The 23,191-nt window shown below is 40.4% G+C and overlaps 1 protein-coding gene across 2 annotated transcripts; it reads right to left on the bottom strand.

Moving 5' to 3' along the window:
* Positions 1–227: 227 nt before the first annotated feature.
* Ikzf5 (IKAROS family zinc finger 5) lies at positions 228–23,072 on the bottom strand. 2 transcript variants are annotated; one of them, XM_085841229.1, is made up of 4 exons: positions 22,959–23,072; positions 9,032–9,218; positions 6,065–6,247; positions 228–4,890 (listed from the first exon to the last, which is right to left on the bottom strand). In XM_085841229.1, exons 2-4 carry the CDS (start codon positions 9,162–9,164, stop codon positions 3,947–3,949), a joined length of 1,260 nt encoding a protein of 419 aa, XP_085697355.1. In that variant the 5' UTR covers positions 9,165–9,218; positions 22,959–23,072; the 3' UTR covers positions 228–3,946. The 2 variants fall into 2 exon arrangements, with proteins under 2 accessions (XP_085697355.1, XP_085697356.1); XM_085841230.1 differs by lacking the exons at positions 9,032–9,218; positions 22,959–23,072 and adding an exon at positions 7,604–7,682.
* Between the last annotated feature and the right edge of the window lie 119 nt (positions 23,073–23,191).

Below are 23,191 nucleotides of genomic sequence, written 5' to 3'. Positions count from 1 at the left end.
GACTGGTACTCTGACTGGTACTATAGACTGGTACTCTGACTGGTACTATAGACTGGTACTCTGACTGGTACTATAGACTGGTACTCTGACTGGTACTATAGACTGGTACTCTGACTGGTACTATAGACTGGTACTCTGACTGGTACTCTGACTGGTACTCTGACTGGTACTATAGACTGGTACTCTGACTGGTACTCTGACTGGTACTATAGACTGGTACTCTGATTGGTACTCTGACTGGTACTATAGACTGGTACTCTGACTGGTACTCTGACTGGTACTATAGACTGGTACTATGACTGGTACTATGACTTGCCAAAGACTACTCTGAACACACACACACACATCCAAAATGTCTATTCTAAAAGTTCCATTTTGCATACCAGAAATTACTTCAGTGAGCTGCTTGTCAAATCGACATAGATAACTGAGTATATGAGGCAACCTTCCTCATTGATATGCCACGAACTGAGTACAGCACCCTAACTGATCTGAATAAAATCTATTTCCCGGCATACAGTGATGCCACAATACCTGACAGAAAACCACTGAGAGAGGAGAGATTTATCTGGGCTCACAGTTTCAGGAGGTGGGGAAGGCATGGCCACTGGGTTGGCTCTGAACAGAGTGGCAGAATCTTGTGGTGGTTGTATCTCCCACTGTGGAGAAGGAAGCAGAGAGCTCTAGAACAGAATCAGAGGTGAATAAAACCTTCAAAGACCAGGGACTACTTCCACCAAAGAGGCACTACATTGCCAAGGTTCCACAACCTTCTAAAACAGTGGTACCCACTGTTCAAGTGCTCAGACTGAAGAGCCTCTGGGGCACATCTGTCATCCAAACCATACCAATTAGAAAGGAGTTTTAGATCTATAGAGCTCTTTTGTTCTAAACTTATAATACCTCTTTCTATAAGAGCTTCCAGAAATTCAAACTAGCCTGTCATAAAGTCCTTTATTAACATTTTTATATACTGTAAAATTACTAAAAAAAATTTAGTTTTAAAAAACAAAAAACAAAAGTCATTAGAAAGTGTTACTTTTTATTAATACATTACAAAAGCAAAGCATTATTCACAATAGGAACTACATACTATCGTTACTTCAGCATAGATTGCTTTCTTGATCCCTAAACAATATAATAATATATCTTACAACTGTAGTGCAAGACTTGCACCTCGCATAGAAACAGGTTCCATACATCCAGCTATCAACAAAACAAGTTCTAGGAAGCAAATACCCCCTAAGACCAACAAAAATGTCTTTAGCAGGGAATTTAAATTTTTCTAACAATTCTTCATTTGATAAGCATTTTTTTTTGCTTTTCTTTTTTAGTAATATTCCCTTTGTCAAACATCTGCAAACACATTTCTAAAATGAAACCACTGACACTACCTGATGGAAAAAATTTCAAAACGTAAGTCTAGTCTTCACTTGAATGTCAAGTTGTAGCTACACACTACATTAGTAAAATCTGAAATAAAATTATTCTGTTAATCTCTTCACAGTTTCTTTAAAAAAATATTAGTGGAGATAAATTACCAACTTTAAAAATCTAAACTCATGTTCACTAAACAAAAATAAATTTAGTTTTAGAACATTGCCTGTTAATGGCAAAGTACTATAAATAGTGCATGTTCAACTTTTCTCAACTCATTTCTATAAAACATTTGATTAAAAATAAGATGAGGAACTTATTTAGTATTTAAGGAAAGAATCCAACATCTTTCCTAGTACAGAATTTAACTCAGAATATTTAAGCAAAAGCCTAAACCTTTAAAAGTACAATTTCAAAAAAGTTCCTAAGGTAGATTTGCTTCAAAATTTTAGTGCATTTCGAAGTACTTGTAGCTTCACACATGGACACCTTTGGAAGACCAACTGTGCTCTTTATATTATTGGAAAATCAGGGGTTTTTCCTTCTTGTCTGTAATTATGAAAAGTTTTTTCCATATTTAAAATGAAATGTACCTTCAGAACTTTCATCTTTAGTTGTTAGGAAAACCAAAATGCCCATGTCACTGTTTGGCCCAGAATGTAGAGGTGATAAAGCTGGCTGTGAGGAGAGCCCTTTCAGGCTGCTTGGCCTTTGAGACTGTGTCTTGCAGTGTTGCCCGGCCTGGCAGGGACCTCCTGGACTCTAGCACTCTTTCCGCCTCTGCTTCAAGCAGCTGGGACTACAGATGCATGGCAGCACACTGGGCTTCTTTATCTTTCGGGAAGTTTTCACTGTCTATTTGGAAGTATTGCTTTTAATTGAATCAAACTTTAAAATCAGCAAGGTTTCCCAACAATAACCTGTTTCTTTCTGGCAGCTGATAAGCACAACAGTCAAGTAAATGATTTAAGCAACAGACCAAAATCACTAGAAAGTGTCTTCGGGGCTGCGCTTTAACAGTGCAGTTGGGATGAGCCAAGTTGGGATGACTGGCTGTGTAAGAACAGGCACCCTCGAATGGCTTTCTAGCACAGAAAGGGAGAGCAGGTCCATTACCAGGGCACTTGGGGCTTCATGGGTAGACACTCTCAATAGTTCCCTCTTATTTACTGTAAGAGGCTATTTTTTGGTTAATAAATGCTTGACAGGGTATTTCTTTAAGAAGCAAATTGAAAATATTTTCAAGCTATTAACCAAATAAAAATGAAAAATTTGCAAAGTACACAGAAACCAATAGTAAGTGACAATGTTTTATTGTTTTGCCAGGCTCTCTTCAGAGTAAGCTACTTATTACACAATACGAAAATAATGGCTTCCTATATAAAATGAACCACTCTAATTCTAAGTAAGATAAATGTCACATTTAAATGTGCTTCATAATAACTCTGTTTATCCTTTCCCACTGTGGTGACTATCCCACCGTCTCTGTCCATAAAGACTCACGGGGAGGACTTCCATGGCCTGCTCTGCTCTGCTCTGGAGTGGCGATAGGCTCTGTTTGGGCATGCTCTGGGTTTGTAGCTGTTTCCTCACTTATTACGTCTCTGGGTTTCTAGACCAACCCTTTGTGGACATTATGGGCAACTATGCAGAGAGGGCAGGAAAGGAGCCTCGGAGGCTGTCTGGAAGCATCTTAGTGGGATGATGCGCTCACTTCCTCTTTGGTCATCATAGACTGGGAAGAATAAAATAATCAGTGTGGCTGTCAATCTTACCTGACACCAGTAATACGTGAATGCAGAATTTAAATGAAAGATTCAGATTGAAAAAAGGCATCTAGCACTCTAGTATATTTACCTGTGGCTTTAAAATAATATTCAAAATATATAAATACATATATAAATGAAAAACTAAAAACATGTTTACACATTAAATGAACAGATATCTCAAATACCAAACACAATTTTCAATTTAGCCCCAAATTTCAACTTCCAAGATTTTCATTTTATAATTTAAATTTGAAAAGAACTGTTTTATGCTTCTCCTTGAGAGAAATATTTATTACACTGAAAAAACTACTGGTTTTGGTTGTAATGAAACTAATTCAACTTAAGTTATGTGAATGAAAATGGTATTTTAATTAGGAGCAAACTTAAAGGCAGTTTGTCTATAAACACTGAAATGTTATAAAAGATTTTATGCGAAGTGTGCCATTTTGACATATGGCAGAAAGAACATTAGCTGTAATGTATATCCTGAAGCATCAGGAGTACAGATAACCCTGGGAGTCCTTATGGACAAGTGTAGGAAACTGATTACAACTGTACTTTAACTCTCATAGGTCTAAATAAAAAAGACAGCAATGCATCTAACTATCTAATGCATAAATAACCCTGACCAGACTTTTATGAAAAGTTAACAAAACCCTTTCTCACTATCAAACTTCTATTTTATAGACTAGAATGTATAAATTTTAAATGAGCATATACCTTATTAGGGATGATCAAACTAAAAACCAAACTACAAACTCCCAAAAGGCCAAACCAAGTGAGAACAATGTTGATTGTGTTCAGTGCTGGTTGTGTTGCCCTCTTGCAAAATGACAGGCAAAATCGTACTTGTCTTTACATTTGCACCCACATACGTTACACTGAAAGGGGCTGTCATACCCATGGCACCCCATGTGGACAGTGTAAAGGACGTTGTCTGCAAAGTACACGTCACAGTGCTGGCAGTGGTGTAGAAGCTGAGGATCCTGCACCGGCAGGGTTGGAGCTGGAGTGCTTGGCTGGCTGTTTCCTATGCTGGGAGTACTGGTGTGGGCACTTGGCTCACTGCTGGGCCCTGCCACCGGACTGTAGTTCCTCTGACTATGCGATGGCCGAGGTTCCGGACTTGTGGGGGAGGAGCTCTGAGGAATACTTGCTGACACAGCAGAGACAACTGCTTGGGCAGAGGGCTGCTGGATCATGAAAGGCTTTTCATCAGGGCAGGCATCTACATCAGGAGAGGCAGGGTTTTGGTTTTCTGGTGGCAAGCTGGACAACTGTCCTGCTAAAGTAGAGAGCTGATTCAAAGGGTTGTCAACCATGAGTTCTTGGGGGTCCCTTGGCAGGCCACCAGTTGGTGTAGTTTTAGCCATAGCTTCATAGGAGTCAGTCTGAATATTTGGGATTTCATGTGTAAAATCATTAAGGTAGTCTGGTTTCTGGACCACCATGGAAGGTGGACTTAGGTTGATTAGTGCTCTTCTGCTATACCCCAGATTGCTTGTTTTCTTTTGTAAAACCCCCCACATTTTCTTGCTGCTTAAGGAAGACCTAGTACCTTTAATTGGTACCATTTTATGTTTGCGCCTTCGATGGTGGGACAGGTTACTTCGGTCACTGCAGCGGAAGGAGCACAATTCACATTTGTATGGTTTTTCCCCAGTGTGAGAGCGCATATGGGCTTCCAGGTGGCGCTCGTAAGCAGATGCAAATGGACATAAGTGACACCTGTGAGGCTTCTCGCCTGTGTAAGAGAGACATGGAAGAGACTGCAAGAGGAGCTCACTCATAGGACTTTTCGTGTTTGTCCACTGCATGTGAGAACTGATACAAAAATAAAATTCTTTGCAGAAATGCATACTTGTATATTAGGTTTGTAAGATCTGTAAAGAAACCCAAGAACTGAAATAAAGCTTAAGAATTCATTAGCAACAACTTGTTTATACTTACAATCTATTTAGTATGAAAATCATTACAGCTTCAACTGGCACTTGGGGAAAAAGTAAAAATATTCCCCACATAATAAGGAGATATAAAGATTTTATCAGCCAGGGAGTAGCTGGCTCTAATCCCAGCACTTGGGAGGCAGAGGCAAGTGGATCTCTGTGAGTTCAAGGCCAGCCAGGGCTACACACAGAAACCCTGTCTCAAACCACCACCACCCAAAATATTTTTAATCAACAGTATGTTTCAAAGTATATGTTCACATATCTATCTATGCATAAATACTTGTTTTCCTCAAGGGAAAAAAACCACCCCCCACCCTGCAAAAGAAAGTTCAAAATCAAAATGAACTCCTGGTTTAAATATGAAATTGCCAGGGCCAAGGCTTCTCCTCCACTTTCCTATTCTAGTTCAGAAAGACCAATTTTATTTAAAAGTCAAACTCTTCAAGTATGTAAAACTATCATTTAGAATGTCAGACTGAGAATCACTCCTCTGACAAGGACAGAGCACCTAGCATGTTCCAGATTTCATGCTAGCTCTAGTGGGTACAAAGATGGCCTCTGGATGTCCTCAGGAAGCGTTCAGGCCACCATGATGTAATGCAGAAGCACAGACTGTGCCTGGGCTTGTGGGAGGGCAAGGCGCACTTTGGAAGGTTTCTCCAAAGGGTGGCTAAGAGAGACCACGGTTAGCCAGTGCACTCTACAACTCTACAGAAGCCTTTCTATTTTCTATAGTAATGACCTCCTGAATCTGACAGCAGAAAGATAAAGATTATGGAGATCAAGCAGAAAAATGGGTAGGGAGGAGGAGCAAGGAGTCTGTTTCCAGTATTTGTATTCCTTTAAGCCACTGCTTTGAAAAAAAAAAAAAATGGAGTTACCACCCAACAAACCTTCATGAACCTTGTTGGGAACACTCAGAACTATGTGGACTTGCCTCCCTGGGCCCCTCCAGCTGTTTCTCCATACCTGTGTGGATCCTGATGTGCTCAATGAGCCTGGCCGTTCCTTTGCTGGCATAGTTGCAGTACCGACACTTGAGCTTCCCATCGAAGGTCCTTTCAAACCCGTCTACTAACATTCCTGAGTTTTCATCCAGGGAAACTTCAACAGACGGGTGATCAAGGCCATTTTGATCGCCATCTGTTCCAGCTATAAACAAAAGCAAAAGAAATCGTGCAGCTCAGCACTGATCCAGCTCAGCATGTCAGACATCACGTGGCTCATGCTCCTCTACAATCTGAGGGTTTCCTTCCCACGAGTGGAATTCATAAAACAATCCAGACTTCTTGAACTGGAACAATGTTTATACAAAAGTAGAATTATACTCTAAGAACCTTTAAAAAGGACCTTTTATTTACATATAAAAATTTACCAACTCTCACATGCTTTTGAAGAAAATAGGTAGAAAGGAGTAAAGAGATTATTCAGGTTGGAGAGATGGCTCAGTGGTTAAGAGCACTGACTGTTCTTCTAGAGGTCCTGAGTTCAATTCCAGCATCCACATGGTGGCTCACAACTATTTGCCATGGGATCTGATGCACTCTTCTGGTGTGTGTCTGAGAGAGCTACAGTGTACTCATATAAATAAATAAATAAATAAATAAATAAATAAATAAATCTCTTATTTATTTATTTAGTTTTTTTGAGACAGGGTTTCTCTGTATAGCCCTGGCTGTTCTGGATCTCACTCTGTAGACAAAATAAATAAATCTTAAGATTAAAAAAAAAAAAAAAAGAGAGATTCTTCAAGTATGAGTTCACAGACACACACAAGTGTAGTGTCTAAATACTAGTTATGACAACAACTTTAATTAGCAGTTGTTACAGTACGCCTTTAATCCCAGCACTCGGGAGGCAGAGGCAGGCGGATTTCTGAGTTCAAGGCCAGCCTGGTCTACAGAGTGAGTTCCAGGACAGCCAGGGCTATACAGAGAAACCCTGTCTTGAAAAACCAAAAAAATAAAATAAAATAAAAAATAAAATAAATAAAAACAATTATTGGACATGCTGTTATAGCCAGTTATTTGTGTGTTACAAATTCTGGGTTACATTTAGGATCTTAAAACTCGAATGGAGCACAGCAAGGAAACAAGGTATCTGTCTGACAGCTCTGAATGTGAGGACTGTATGCATTTCAGAACTAAAATGTTAGTGTGTTTGCTTTTCAGCTCAATAGATGAACTGTCTAGAAAGCAGCAGCAGCAGCAGCAGTGCTCATAGTTAGGAACATGTTGGGAACTACAGCTTGATGGGTCCAGGACTTCAGCTTGATGCCAGAAGACATAGTCCTCACATGCTCAGTTCAAACCCTATCCATTCCTTTCCTTCTGCCCTTCACCGGAAATAGTTTTACTGGCACGGGCAAGTCCAGCAGATTGGTCCAAAAGGAACTAAGGGGAGATACCAGGCTTGCGGTCTCCCTTTCTCCCACTGTTTTCCTAAGACCCTGATGCTCAATATTTTGATAAACCGAATCACTAGATCCAGGCAGGAACTGGTGCTTACCTTTCTAACAAAACTCTGGGGGATGTGATCCCTGATCACTGCTGCCAGTCTTTGCATCTTCATGGCTTACAAGATCTAGTTCAGAGGTCAGCAAATGTTTTCTACAGGGCTGAGGTAGTAAATACTTAAAGTCAGGTGGGTTTGTTTTTATCACAACACCCAACTCTGCTGCTGTACCATAAAAGCAGCTATGGGGGTGAATGTAGCTCATTGTACAGCCCTTGCCTAATGTATACAATAGATGTTGATTGCCCGTAGTACAAACCAGTTACAAATATGTAAAGTGAGCATGCAGGTGTTCTAATAAAATTTTAATTATGACCAATGAAATTTAAATTTCATATAATTTGCATGTCTTATTACATTCTTTTTGCATACTTTTCAATAATTTCTAATTATTCCAATTTCCAGACTGCAAGCTACAGGAAAGCTGTTGGATGAGGCCCATTGATGGTACTCAGCTGACTTTGAGCTAGGTTAAGAACAGTATATGTGATCCACAAACTAGAGAAACTTTATCTCTAGCAGGCTCATCAAATGTTTGTTTCATCTAATTTAGTTTCTCTTCATCCACTTAAAGAGAAGAAATCCCTAGTTGAGGTTCAGGTCTAATCTATGTTGCCTGATGGTCAAATTCCCTGGGTTCCGTGAATTGACTGTCAGCTAACAACATGAAGGACAGACAGACAGACAAGGGATTTAGATGCCCTAACCTTTCAAGAAGACTCTAACAATTATGTAGACTACATTAAATCATAGCAGAAGTCTGCATGTTAAAGAGAAGGGAGAAAGGAGCTAAAGGGGTCTGCAACCCTATAGGTGGAACAACAATATGAACTAACCAGTACCCCCCAGAGCTCATGTCTCTAGCTGCATATGTAGCAGAAGATGGCCTAGTCGGCCATCATTGGGAAGAGAGGCCCCTTGGTCGTGCAAACTTTATATGCCCCAGTACAGGGGAATGCCAGGGCCAAGAAGTGGGAGTGGGTGGGTAGGGGAGCAGGGTGGGGGGAGGGTATAGGGGACTTTAGGGATAGCATTTGAAATGTAAATGAAGAAAATATCTAATAAAAAATTAAAAAAAAAAAAGAAAGAAGAAGGGCAGGAGAGATGGCTCAGCAGTTAAGAGCACTGACTGCTCTTCCAGAGGTCCTGAGTCAATTCCCAGCGACCACATGGTGGCTCACAACCATCTGTAATGGGATTCCATGCCCATTTCTGGTGTGTCTGAAGATAGCTATAGTGTACTCATATACATGAAATAAATAAATAAATCTTTAAAAAAGGAGAAAATGCCTTGTATCTTTCTAGAAAAAGAAAAGAATGATCTACATTAGTAGATAGTAATAGTCACAGAATGGAGAGCTATGCAGGAATAGTAACACATTTACCAATGTGAACTTTTCGATAGTATTAAAATAAGTCTACCTCCCTGAAGAGTCTCTGCGTCTTTGTCCCCACTAACTGATCCCGAAATCATGTTCACATGATGCGTCTGCTGGGTCAGGTATTCCTGGAAATCTTTTACAAAGTCCAAAGGCTCTGGTTTTTTTTCACCCATCTTGGTGCTTTTTTTTTTCTTTCTTTCTTTCTTTAAGTTGAAAGTCTGTTATATCTAGGGAACAAGAAAATAAAGAATCCATAAATAATTTTAAAAAGCAAGCAGTATAAAATTTAAAAATGTAGACAATAAAGATTTTTGTGTGGCGCACGCCTTTAATCCCAGCACTCGGGAGGCAGAGGCAGGCGGATTTCTGAGTTCGAGGCCAGCTTGGTCTACAAAGTGAGTGCCAGGACAGCCAGAGCTATACAGAGAAACCCTGTCTCGAAAAACCAAAAAAAAAAAAAAAAAAAGATATTGCATAAAGCAACAGAAAAATAAAAACTGTCTTTATATTCTTTATACCTTATCTGGAAAATTAAATAAGATTATAGAAAACAGTGGGAAACAGATTTAATAAATACACTGAGTTTAGGGAAAATGGAAACAAATTACCAAAGCAGAAGAGAAAACTTTACTTACAACAGCCAAATATTGATGATTACCCAAATGATCCTCAAATAGGACCATATATAAATTGGTTGTAGCATGATCACACAATGGGCTAAGACAGTGAAAAATAAACAAACTTCAGCCGCATGCAGCAACACACAGACAGCTCACAATCCTAGCACTGAGCACTAGAAGTCAGACAAAGGATGCTAGCATATGATAATACTAAAGACCAGAAACTAACGTCCAGTACCAGCAATGAGCAGAGTGTAGCCCTTGGTTGCTAGGGCAGCTAGAGCCTATCACTAGAAGGGACATAAAAGGAGCTTCTGGGGTGCTGGCAGCCTTCCATTTCTTCACATCAATGCTGAGTTCATGACCAGAGTCACCACTCTGACCATCCGCTAGACCAAGCTTTAAGATTTATAAGCTTTTCTATATACACGCTAGATTTCAAGAAACAGCTAAGCAATCTTTGCATGCCTACTGCTAGCCATTATAGATAAAAATTACTCATTAAATAATCTGAGTTAAGGAAAAATATTTTCAGAAACCTCTCTACACCATTTGGGTTGGCTATAGAGAAACTGAAATGAAAGTGTATGCAGACTCAGCTTTAAGCAATGTCAAATAACTTTTTAGTCATTATACTAATTTATTCTCCAATCAGCATATGTGTAAGAGTAGTTGACTCATGTACTCACCAGCACTTGGCTTTTTCATTGTGGCTATCTTGGAGGGTATGTGGCATTCCCACACCAATTTTGATTCATATGCATTGATGATTAATGCAGTTGTATGCAAGTGGCTACTTATATTCTTTTAGGCGATGACTGTTTTCCCATATAGACTATCTGTCTTTTCTAATAGATAAGAATTCTTCATAATGTTTTAAATATAAATCCTTTATTACATGTATGCATTTTAAGTATCTTCTCTTTATAATTTCCTATCAATTTCTTTTTTTGAACTGTTTATTTTTAAAATTAGATTTGAGATAATATATACCCTAAAATTTATTTTTAAACATTAGAACTATGACATTGCAGAGGTAAGATTCTTTTCTGAAAGCAAGTGGTGGTACAACAAATGCAAGATCACACCACTACCAACACTAAATAATAATCAAAAGGAAACGAGGCTAGACCAAAACTAGAGTTCATTTGGATAAGATTTTCATCCATATTTTAAATTAAGAATTAATTTATAAAATGTAATCATAGGGATATTTGAATACAAGAAATGTATGCTTCAGGCTTTGTCTCCAAGTCTTCTGCAGAACATTATTAAGGTATTTTTAATTAAAAATAAATTTATGCAATATATTCTGTTTAGAGTTTCCCCCCCAACTCCACAGCTCCCTGCCCACCCAAATCTAGACCTTTCTTTCTCTCTTTTCAGATTACAAACAGGCATCTAAAAAATAATAATAAATTAAAAAATAACAAGAAAAAGAGCAAAAAAAAGTACAATAAACACATTTATATGCAGACACACATGTTCACACACAGAGAAATCACATAAAAACACAAGGCAGGAAACCATAATATATATGTAAAAGATCTGTAAGGAAAATTAAAAATTAATAAATAAAAATAATGTCTAGGAAGAACTTTATGAGCTAAGGAGCCTGTCACTTGAGTTCATCTGTCCTGGCCACCTGGTCTGTTCTTGGGTGTTTGTATACCCATGAGACTCTGTTTATTGATTGGAGATAGCTGCGTGTTAGGGACTGGGGCTTGTGTTCACTTCCTCTCTGAGTGCCGAGACTCCATCTGGCTTTGACCCGTGCATGCTCTGTATGCTGCCACAGTCTTTATGAACAAAAGCAGATTTCATTTTTCTGTTTTTCTAATTAAAATATAACTGCATCATCTCCTCCACTCTCCTCTCATGTTCCCAAATCCATTTTGTGTTGCTTGATGTATATATGATTTCAGGACTTACAACTTGGTGTTGGATAATCAATTAAGGGGCTCATTCCTAAGAGCTATTAATTCTCCCTCTCTCAGCAGTCATTAGTTTTGTGCAGTTCTCTGTCTCAGGATGGCTCTCATGGGAATGACCTCATCTACATTATCACTGGCAATGCCATTGCTCAGGCCTTCTTGAGACAGCCATGTTGTTGAGATACCATGGGTGTAGCTTCCCTTTCATTTCTAGGAGACACAAGCTCATGGCACATTTCCTGGCCCACTGACTTTTAGGATTTTGCTGCCCTCTCTTCTGTGATGGCCCCTGAGCTTTTGGTGCAAAAATTGTGTTGTAGATGTATCCACGAGGGCTGGGGACTCTATAATCACTTGTTTTCTTCATTTTGACCACTTGTGGTTTTCTGTAATGGTCTCCATCAGCTGAAAGAGAAACTTCTTTGAGGAGAAGTGAGAGCAACATTTACCTGTGGGCATAGGATAAGTATTTAAAACGCTGCTGGGACGTTATGCTGGTTGACTAGAGTGGTAGCAGGAGGCTCGTCTACAGTCCATGGCCATGGAACTGCCCCCATGCAGCTGGGTAGGGTTAGTACCAGGCATGGTTTCCTTCTTTCTGAGTGACCTTGAGTCCTATTAGATAGCAGTTGGTTACTGCCAAGAAACCACTGTCTCTACTGCACCTTTCGGGGTATCATGCCATGTTGGCTATTGTTGCGGTTCACAGGTATCACAGCTGGGCAGGACGACTGACTGTTTCCTCCCTTGGCAGACTGCAGAACACTTTCAGGTTCCAAGAAAGCTAGTCTTCAGAGAGGAAGTTTTCAGGTCAGATCCAGCTTGAATCCTGAGTCCTATATCAAAGTGCATGGTGTCTTTAGCAATCAGGACTTCTAACCTCTAGGAGGTAATCAAATACAGCAGCAACAGCCCATCTTGGACTCTGGAATTGTGTTAGTATATGGCTCTTCCAGGGAGCATTATTAACCCAAATGGCAAAACTTCACTGAAACTACACACACACACACACACCCCTTTTTCTCTCCTTCCCTCCCTCTCTCCCTTATATGTAATTTTAGATTAAAATAACATGATTCTTGTGGCTTTAAAAAAATTTTAGACTCATTTTTACTTTAGGTATATAAGTGATTCTGCTGCATGTATGCATGTACACCATATCTATGTCTGGTGCCCAGAGTTTAAGTAGTTGTGAGCCACTATGTGGGTGCTAGAAACTGAGTATAGATTCTCTGCAAGAGTAACAAGGACTTTTTACTGCTGAGCCATCTCCCCAGCTTCCTGATCTTAAAATTTTAATGTAATTCAATTTACCAATTTTTCCTTTTTACATTTTATAACTATCTGTGTCCTATTTAGAATAACCATGCTTCTATCTTACTCGAATACAGAGCTTAATATTTCCTTGAAAAACATTTTTTATGTTTCACCTTTCATATTTTATCCAGACTTTAATTTTGTGACCAATGTAAAACGAGAGTCAAAAGAATAATTTTTCCAAGAAAATATCCAATTGTCCCAGTTATATGCATTTAACAGATCGGCTTTCCCAATACACCCAGGATTGCCTCTTTGAATTAGGTAATTATATTCATGGAAGTTTATGTCTGAATTCTCTATTCTATTCCACCAAGACTATCTATTCTTACAGCCAAATTTATTCTCAACAAGTCTTTGTTACCTTGGTAATATGTCTCTATCAGTTTTGTTTTTCTTCTCCAAGAATACCTGAACTCTTGGTTCTTTTCTCTGTAAGATTTATTTTTATTTGTGTACATGTATTCACCATGTTTGTGTTATGCCCACTGGGTCCAAAAAAGGACATCAGTTCTCCTGTAACTGGAGTTACAAGTGGCTATGAGCCACAGAAGTCCTCTGTAATAGTAGCAGCCATCTCTTTAGTCCCTGGCCCAAGTTTTTAAATGGCAGAGGTTAACAAGTGAGGGACTTTCATAAAAGCACATTTTTCAATTTGCAAGAACCTCGCCAACTTTATAAGAAGCAAACCTTGTACACTTCAACCAGAACCCTAGTAGAACTGAGCCCTTTGACTGAGCCCTTATTGCAGATCATTATCTTTTATATCAATGAAGTGATGCCCTCAGACAATGACAGACACAAGGCTGATATTTCCCCTAATAGTTACTGACCCCAAGCTGATATATTTTTGTTCATTATTTATCTTCTTTTCTCCTTTAATCTGTTTTTTACTTGAAGATATTTTGCCAAATAAGGACATACAGGTGGCTGAACTTCCAGTAACTGTCATCTTCTGCGTTCTTTCCTTCCTTCTTAAAAGCTAGCTAGAAGGCCTGAAAAGTTATTACTAATCTCTCTTTGCTGTCTTCTACAAAGTAGCAGTCTATGAAAGAACTGACTATTTTGCTTTTATGTCCACCTCACTAGCTTTAGACTGAAGAGAATTATATCTCTCTTAGCTTTAAAACAGTGAACTCCCATTTTACAAACTAAGACAATACACATTTGCAGTGCTCTTTCAAGCTTTATATTAATCATATATAAAATATTGCAAACCATACAGCTCACAGTAATCTCTGAGACAATGCTAACTATTTGGGAACAATTATTATTACAGCGAAATAATAATGTTGTATCTTGGTCTCAGATTCAAAGTTGTTTCCCTGTTCATCAACTTGGTTAGAAAATAGAATTAGCATCTGCTTGTTCCGTAGATTGGTGAGGTAAGCAGCAGTTAGTTCCCATCAGTGCACGGATCCCCGATTGCAACTTTCCAAGTCCATCTGCAAGTTTCCAAATTTGCCCTTTCTTATAGTATTAGGGCACGTCTTTAAATCTCTTGCCTTAGTTTATTCAGCTTTTCCAACCTTATTAATCATCATTTTTCTTGTCTTACCATAGTAACTAGTTGTGTCAGACTATTTGTTTAACTATAGTTAATACTACTAATTATTTGTTCTTTCAAATTTGCTCTTTAGTTAGAAAACACGAACTAGTTGGCCAATGAAAAAGTTGATTAATAAGATGTGTCCATGCCTACCTGTATTTCAGTACTCAGGAGGTAGAGGCAGTAGAATGATTGTTACATAGTGAATTTGAGGACCCTATCTCAAAATTTTTTTAAAGAGGAAGAAAAGAAAGAAAGAAAGAAACCTGAATGTTTAATTAAAAAAATAAACCAGTACATGAAAGTAAAGGGGGACTGTTAGAAATGCAGAAGTAGAAAAGAGAGGCAGGGCTGACAAAGGTGGGGGAAATAACAGAAGAGAGGAAAATGATCAAAGCAAATAATACGTACATACAGAAATGTCATAACTAAGACCCCTTTGTACAATTAAAATATACTAATTTTAAAACAAATCATATCCGGGATAGTTTTTTTAATTATAAAGGCTATGAGTCTCTATCAGTTTTCTGTGTTCTGATTATAAAAGCATTCTAAAGCTGAAGGGATGGCTCAGTCAATCACGAGGCATGCAAGTATTAAGATCTGTTCAAATTCCTAGCATCCACATAAAAGGAGAGACATTTCAGAAAGCACCTATAACCTCAGCATTGGGAGGTGGAGACAGGAGGATTCCTGGAGCTTGCAGGTTAAATGAGACACACACCCATCTCAAAAACTAAAAATGGAGAGAGACTGAGGAAGACACCTGATGTCAACTTCTAGCCTCCACATACATACATGTATACGTGCATCCACACATAATACATGCATACACACACATATGTAAACACATAAACACAAAACTATAATTAAGAAAAAAATCCCAGTTTTTTACTTGCAATTCAGAATTTCTTCTTGCCAATCAATTTATATGCAAAGTGATACATGTTCCCGGAAAATGAATGTACTTTAATGGGCCTCAATAAGCAAGACAATCTTAACAAATCTTGATTAGAAAGCTTAGCCATGCTGCTGTACGATGCTTGACAATGCAACAAAAACACAAGACCTACCATAAGCAAGCAGAAGAAATGGGATTTTTATACCTCTAAGTAAAGTTTAAGGACAGAAATGAGCCCAATTACAGAGCATGGCTGACATATTTTGACAGTCTTAGCTATTGACATTGTCACATTACAAGTTTCACTGTGTTCTCTGCCATAAATTGTATGCCGCTATCAATTATGCATGATGAATTAAAGAAAAAAGAATGCCAAGGAAGTAACTGAAAGCATTGCAGACATGAAGACCAGTTTCTGAATTAGGGATTCAAACACACATATGGTTTAATCTACACATCCGTCCATGATTTAAAACTTAAGTGACCCTTCATCTCTAAGCATCTTTGTGTCCATCAAACCTGTATTAGCTATGTTACATATATCTGTGGGCAACAGGCATGATAGCCAACTATTTACATAGCAGTAGACAATGAAACATACTTGTGTAAATAATAGGTGCCTAAATCTAAGCTGAGTCTTTGGCTCAAACCGCAGCTTCTTCCATCTCAGGTCAATACCTCTAAGCATGATATATGGAAAAACAGTAATTCTGAAGCTAAAAAGAGCCCCTGCTATAAAGAGAGAATACAGGTTTGCTGTCCACACCATCCTGATAACAAGAACTCCATATATAACCTGCTATCTGAGGATGTTGTTCAGGACTGACAAATTTTAAAACCCCTAAAAACATAACATGAATGATATATACATGGATTCAACCAAATGTGAATGGAAGACATTTAAAATTAAAAAAAAAAAAATCCTAAACAGTTTAGATTCACTTCCCTTGGGATCCCCTAAACAATACAGAATCAGAACAGCTTATGCAATATAAAGTATCTGGAGAATAAAGAGAATACATACGAGTGTGTGCCTATAATCCTAGCACTCAGTGCCTAAGGCCTTGAGGAGTTCAAGCCCAGACTGAGGGATACATAAAACTCCTGTGTGAAAAAGAAAAAATGTGTATAGAAGGATGTGTAACAAGTTACATGCAAATCCTGTTGCATTTTATGTGTGACACTGAGTATCCTCAGATTTCAGTGTACAGAGGGGTCTGTACTAGCTAGTTTTATGTCAATTTGACACAAGCTGGAGTTAACACAGAGAAAGTTGAGGAAATGCCTCCATGAGATCCAGCTGTAAGGCATTTTCTCAATTAGTGATCTAGGGGGAAAGGCCCCTTGTGGGTGGGACCATCTCTGGGCTGGTAGTCTTGGTTCTATAAGAGAGCAGGCTGAGCAAACCAGGGGAAGCAAGCCAGTAAAAAGAACATCTCTCCATGGCCTCTGCATCAGCTCCTGCTTTCTGGCCTGCTTGAGTACCAGTCCTGACTTCCTTGGTGATGAACGGCAGTACGGAAGTGTAAGCTGAATAAACACTTTCCTCCCCAACTTGCTTCTTGGTCATGATGTTTGTGCAGGAATAGAAACCCTGACTAAGACAGGGTCCTACATCAATCCCCCAGGAATACAGAGGGACAACTTACTGTATGTACATTAGAAAATCCAGGAAGTATAATCTTTCAAAATGGTATGTTAAGTTTCAAAATCTGGACAAATGGCTGAGGTGCCTACTTAACATATCAAAGTGGACCTGGCCACCAAGATCTCCCAGCAGTTCTCCTGTAACATTCCCTACCTGTTACAGGGTCCACCTGGCTTGCACATACTGGCCTCTCCCCTGAACATTTGAGCCCAAGGGGTTGGGCTGTCCTTCCCTATATAAGCCAATCATTTTGGCCACCTGTCCTTTCTGTACCTTTGGCCTCCTGGCTGCTGCACCTGGTTTCCCTCTCTTCTTTCTCCCTTGCCTCCTCCCCTCATGGCTCAGGGTCGTGACTCCTCTGGACTTTCTCAGATGTGTCTGCCTCTGGCTCTGCTCTCCCACATATCTATAATAAACTATCTCCTCCACCATACCTACCACCATTCATATCCTTTCTTTTCCTTTTTATTTCTTTTTTTTTCATTCAGTATCTTTCTAACTGGCTGTGAACTCAACACCTTAGACTTGTTGAACAAGAAATTACTCATGTTTTCAATGTAAAATATCATCAGAAAAACATATTTAAGCATTCCTATTATTATAGATTTTGATACTACATTGCAAGTCAGACCTACTTTATGCTAACTGATTTTGCTCCAAATGAAAATTTCTATGCCCAGGAGAAGTATTGCGGGATCCTCTGGTAGTACTATGTCCAATTTTCTGAGGAACCACCAGTCTGATTTCCAGAGTGGTTGTACAAGCTTGCAATCCCACCAACCATGGAGGAGTGTTCCTCTTTCTCCACATCCTCGCCAGCATCTGCTGTCACCTGAATTTTTGATCTTAGCCATTCTGACTGGTGTGAGATGGAATCTCAGGGTTGTTTTGATTTGCATTTCCCTGATGATTAAGGATGCTGAACATTTTTTCAGGTGCTTCTCAGCCATTCTGTATTCCTCAGGTGAGAATTCTTTGTTTAGCTCTGAGCCCCATTTTTTAATGGGGTTATTTGATTTTCTGGAGTCCACCTTCTTGAGTTCTTTATATATATTGGATATTAGTCCCCTATCTGATTTAGGATAGGTAAAGATCCTTTCCCAATCTGTTGGTGTTTTTTTTTGTCTTATTGATGGTGTCTTTTGCCTTGCAGAAGCTTTGCAGTTTCATGAGGTTCCATGTTCCAACCGGTAAGAAGGACACATGCTCCACTATGTCCATAGCAGCTTATTTATAATAGCCAGAGGCTGGAAAGAACCCAGATGACCCTCAACAGAGAAACGGATACAGAAAATGTGGTACATTTACACAATGGAGTACTACTCAGCTATTAAAAAGAATGAATTTATGAAATTCCTAGGCAAATGGATGGACCTGGAGGGCATCATCCTGAGTGAGGTAACCCAATCACAAAAGAACTCACACGATATGTACTCACTGATAAGTGGATATTAGCCCAGAAACTTAGGATACCCAAGATATAGGATACAATTTGAGAAGCACATGAGACTCAGGAGGAACGAAGACCAGGGTGTGGACAATTTGCCCCTTCTTAGAATTGGGAGCAGAACACCCATGGAGGGAGTTGCAGAGACGAAGTTTGGAGCTGAGACCGTCTAAAGACTGCCATATCCGGGATCCATCCTGTAATCAGCCTCCAAACGCTGACACCATTGCATACATTAGCAGGATTTTGCTGAAAGGACCCTGATATAACTGTCTCTTGTGAGACTATGCTGGGGCCTGGCAAACACAGAAGTGGATGCTCACAGTCAGCTATTGGATGGATCACAGGGCCTCCAATGGAGGAGCTAGAGAAAGTACCCAAGGAGCTGAGGGGAACTGCAACCCTATGGGTGGAACAACAATATGAACTAACCAGTGCCCCCTGGAGCTTGTGTCTCTAGCTGCATACCTATCAGAGGATGGCCTGGCCGGCCATCAGTGGAAAGAGAGGCCCATTGGTCATGCAGACTTTATATGCCTCCGGGAAGTGGGAGTGGGTGGGTGGGAGAGTAGGAGGGGCATGTGGGGGACTTTTGGGATAGCACTGGAGATATGAATGAGGAAAGTACCTAATTAAAAAAAAGAAAAGAAAATGTCTATGTTGAAATTCTAACCTCCAATATGACATTAGTTGTGAGGCAGAGGCATCAGAATAGGATTATGAGAATAACAGTTTGCTTTCTGTTTTCTGCACTATGAGAACATAACCAGAAACCAGATCCTGTATCTGCTAGCAACTCGAACTCAACTTCCCAGCCTCCAACCTTAATGAATTCTTTAAATCACCTAGCCTGTCCAAGTTGGTTATTATCAGCCTGACACAAATTCAGGCATATCCAGGAAGAAAACATTGTTTCCAAACAGGGGGTCATTAGGGTAGCTTTGCTGGCCTGGAATTCAGTATGCTATGTAGACCAGAATGATCTTGAACTCAGAGATCCACCTGCCCCTGCCACCTGAGTGGAGTGCTGGAATTAAAGGCTTTCGCCACAATGCCTGGAGGAAAAGAAATCTTATTTGAGAAAATGCTTCCATAAGATTAGCCTGTAGGCAAGCCTGAGGACGATTGCCTTGATTAATGAAATATATGGCGGGGACTGGGGACTAGCTCACTGTGGGAGGTGCCACCCCTGGGCAGGTGCTCCTGGGTTTATAAAGAGTAGGCTGGGCTGGAGAGATGGCTCAGAGGTTAAGAGCACTGACCGCTCTTCTAAAGGTCCTGAGTTCAAATCCCAGCAACCACATGGTAGCTCACAACCACCCATAATGAGATCTGACGCCCTATTCTGGTGTGTCTGAAGATAGCTACAGTGTACTTACATAGAATAATAAATAAATCTTAAAAAAAAAAAAAGAGTAGGCATGAGAAGTGAGCCAGTAAGCACTAAGAAAAAGCCTTAGCTTCTGTGCCATAATTCCTGCCCTGCCCTGCCATTCTTCAGTGATGGAATGTTAATGGAAATATAGGATAAAAATGAACTCTATCATCCCTAAATTACTTTTAGTCATTGTAGTTTGTTAGTTAGTTTGTTAGTTTGTTTGTTTGAGACAGGATAGTTCTGTATAGCCCTGGCTGCCCTGGAACTCACTATGTAGACCAGGCTAGCCTCAAACTCAAAGATCCTCCTGCTTCTCTGCCTCTACCTCCCTAGTGCTGGGATTAAAAATGTGCACCACCATACAGGGTAGTCATGGAAGTTTATCAAAACAGTACAAGCCCTAAGCAAGACACAGTCCATTCAATTTGTTATCAGAGTGTGAACTAAGATATATATATATATATATATATATATATATATGCCATCAACTAAAGAAGAGAAAAACGTCCAAACCTTATGACTATAAGGCATATTGCCCAAGCTAGTAGAGGAAAAATACCTAAGAATTAATATTCCACATATCCTGTGTGTGTGTGTGTACTTACATATACGATCAAACACCTTTTAATCAGGAGCTAATTATTTAAAAGACGCGTTAAGATGCGAACTGGAAGGTAAGTACTACTAAGAAGCAGATAGGATAAAAGTCAAAGGGTTCCTCCTCCATCATCCTCCTCCATCATCCTCCACCATCATCCTCCTCCATCATCCTCCACCATCATCCTCCACCATCCTCCACCATCCTCCACCATCCTCCTCCTCCATCCTCCTCCATCATCCTCCACCATCCTCCACCATCCTCCTCCTCCATCATCCTCCACCATCCTCCTCCTCCATCCTCCTCCTCCATCATGAGCACAGGTCTGACTCGACTTCTTGCCTTTCAAAATCAAGACATTTCTGGCCAAAAAACAAAACTGTTTTACTCCCCCAAGGGATTTGGATGAAAACTAAGGACAAAGTCACTTACAACATGTTTCAGTTGGAATCTGATTTGCTTTTATCTTTCCCATATGAGCTAAATGGTTTCAGCAATAAAATATGTATAACCTTAAAAAACAAACAAACCCTAGTCATCTAAGTGCTAGAGATGCCCTCTGCACAAAGGAGAATTCAAAGAACAGTATAGGGTATTACATTTATCTAGCACTGCTTTAAAAGAAATGTGTAACTGAAGGGTTACTACTGATAAGGAACAATACTTAGCCCAACTTTTCTTTTTTATTAGATATTTTCTTCATTTACATTTCAAATGCTATCCTGAAAGTCCCCTATACCCCCCCCCCCCCCCGCCCTGCTCCCCAACCCACCCACTCCTGCTTCTTGGCCCTGGCATTCCCCTGTACTGGGTTAGCGCAACTTTTTATGTGACAATTAACCCAGAGGTTAGTCAGGCCTACTAAAGTTCTTTATTGTTCAATAGCTGTGTTTACTTCTATAACCTGTTGATTATGGTCATTGAAAGATTTACTCTCCAAGAGAATATGCATTAGTAAAGGCTGATAAACGAGACTTAGTTCATACAGAGTAACATGGACCTTCAAAAAGAATTAGAACACAATTCCGGAGTTCCCGGCTGCTAAAGACTCAATGCATGAACACTGTGATAAGGCTCTTCTGGGAAGTCAGAAAACATAAAAAGGAAAACAGAAACAAAGCCACATCTGAAGAAATCCAAAAAAGAATGATACAATCTAACCTGTTCACCCCAATTTAGCTCCACTTTTTACTTTTCACGGCAACACTGCTGAAATGTTGAATAACTGAAATTTACTCTGGAGGCACAACAAAGGCCTCCAAAAGGCCATGGAGGGAATTTCAACTAAAATTCAAAAGCCACAAGAAGTCTGCAAAGAAAGACACATAAGTGAAAACTTTGCTAGGGACTACAGGCTTAATAACAAGTTAATAACATAACTTGTGTATCATTATCATTAATTGAAAAAAAAAAAAAGCAAAGGCAAGCTTGGTGGCTCACAAGTACATCCTAGCCATTTGTGTTACTATCATGTTGCCACTGGTCATTTACTTTTAACAAAAAACTTCAATGCCATTCATATGTAATATGTTAATTTCAAGAGATGTCAGGTTTAATATTGCTGAATAAGTCCAGTAACCAGGGAAATATATGTAACAACCACCAGGACTCAACCACGGCATATCTGAACCCCATCTTCAGTATCCCACAGTACAACAGTTACGGTTTCCTGGGAAACACGGGACCCTTACAGGAAAAGAACTTCAAGCATCCCAGTTCCCTGCAAGGAACTTCCAAGAAAACGTTCATCCTCAGCTGTGCTGAAGACAACATAAACTCAAGACAAAGTCTTACAAGTAGTCCAGATGTTTTAAGCTGCTGTTTTCATGTTGTGTCTTCTAAGTGTAATTTCCCTGGACCTCACAACTTCAGAAGTCTTCATGTCCGTTCTCACTCCTCTGTCCGGTTCTGACCAGCACACAAAGGAGTCATTAAATAGGCCATGTGGTTACTGGCAGCTACCACTGACTATACTTAGGATCTACAGTTAGACAGACAGCACTTGGACGCTTAGCTGAGGAGGAGCCACACTGAGCATCCAAGAGCACTCCCGACAGTCGATCGATCGATCGATCGATCAGGGACAGAAATCTTGAATGAGTCGGAAGCTCCTCCCCAACCTCACCTGTTCCCAACATTGGAAAGTACAGGCAGTAGACGCCAGGTCATGAGAGAAAGAAAACTCCTTCCCAACAGCAGCCCGGGACCCGCGTCGAGGTTAACACCCTCTCCAGGATACGCCGGGGCTGCTGGGGTCGACTTTGGCACCCCGAGAATGCACTACACAGGGATCCTCCCGGCGATCGCCACCTGTCAAAGCCGGAGACAGCTCCCCACCCTGAGCTCCGACTCGCGAGCCTCCCGGCGGCGCACCCAGTCACTTACGAGCCCCAAGAGAGTCCCGAGTCACCACGCTGCCAGCCCACGGGGCACGCAGGACCCTTCGCTGTGGCCAAGGCGAAAGCGGTGTTAGCCGGCCAGCAATGAACCCGGCACTTTACCTTCCGCCATTCCGTCAACGTGCCCTGAGTAACCGTAGCGTCGCCGTGGAAGCTGACCGCCCCCTGTGACTCACCTCCTGACAACCGCACCGAGGAATCCCCACAGCCCTTTTCACTGCCGTCGCCGCCACCGCCACCGCCACCGCCTCAGCGTTCGTCAGCGTCGCAGCTGTAGCCGCCATATTTGTTGTGTCTCCGCTCCCTTCCCGCCCGCCCCACGCCTTGCCCAAGTCTCGCGTGAGCGTGCTGCAGGGAGCAAGGAGAGAATTATGTCTCTCCTGGGTGTCCGTAGGCGGGAGTGGGAGGG

The sequence above is a fragment of the Mus caroli genome, unplaced genomic scaffold, assembly GCF_978045245.1.
Source record: "Mus caroli unplaced genomic scaffold, Mus_caroli_1 scaffold_8, whole genome shotgun sequence".
Taxonomy (NCBI): Eukaryota; Metazoa; Chordata; class Mammalia; order Rodentia; family Muridae; genus Mus; species Mus caroli.
Note: the sequence above shows the minus strand (reverse complement) of the source record. Positions and strands in the feature narration are given on the sequence as shown.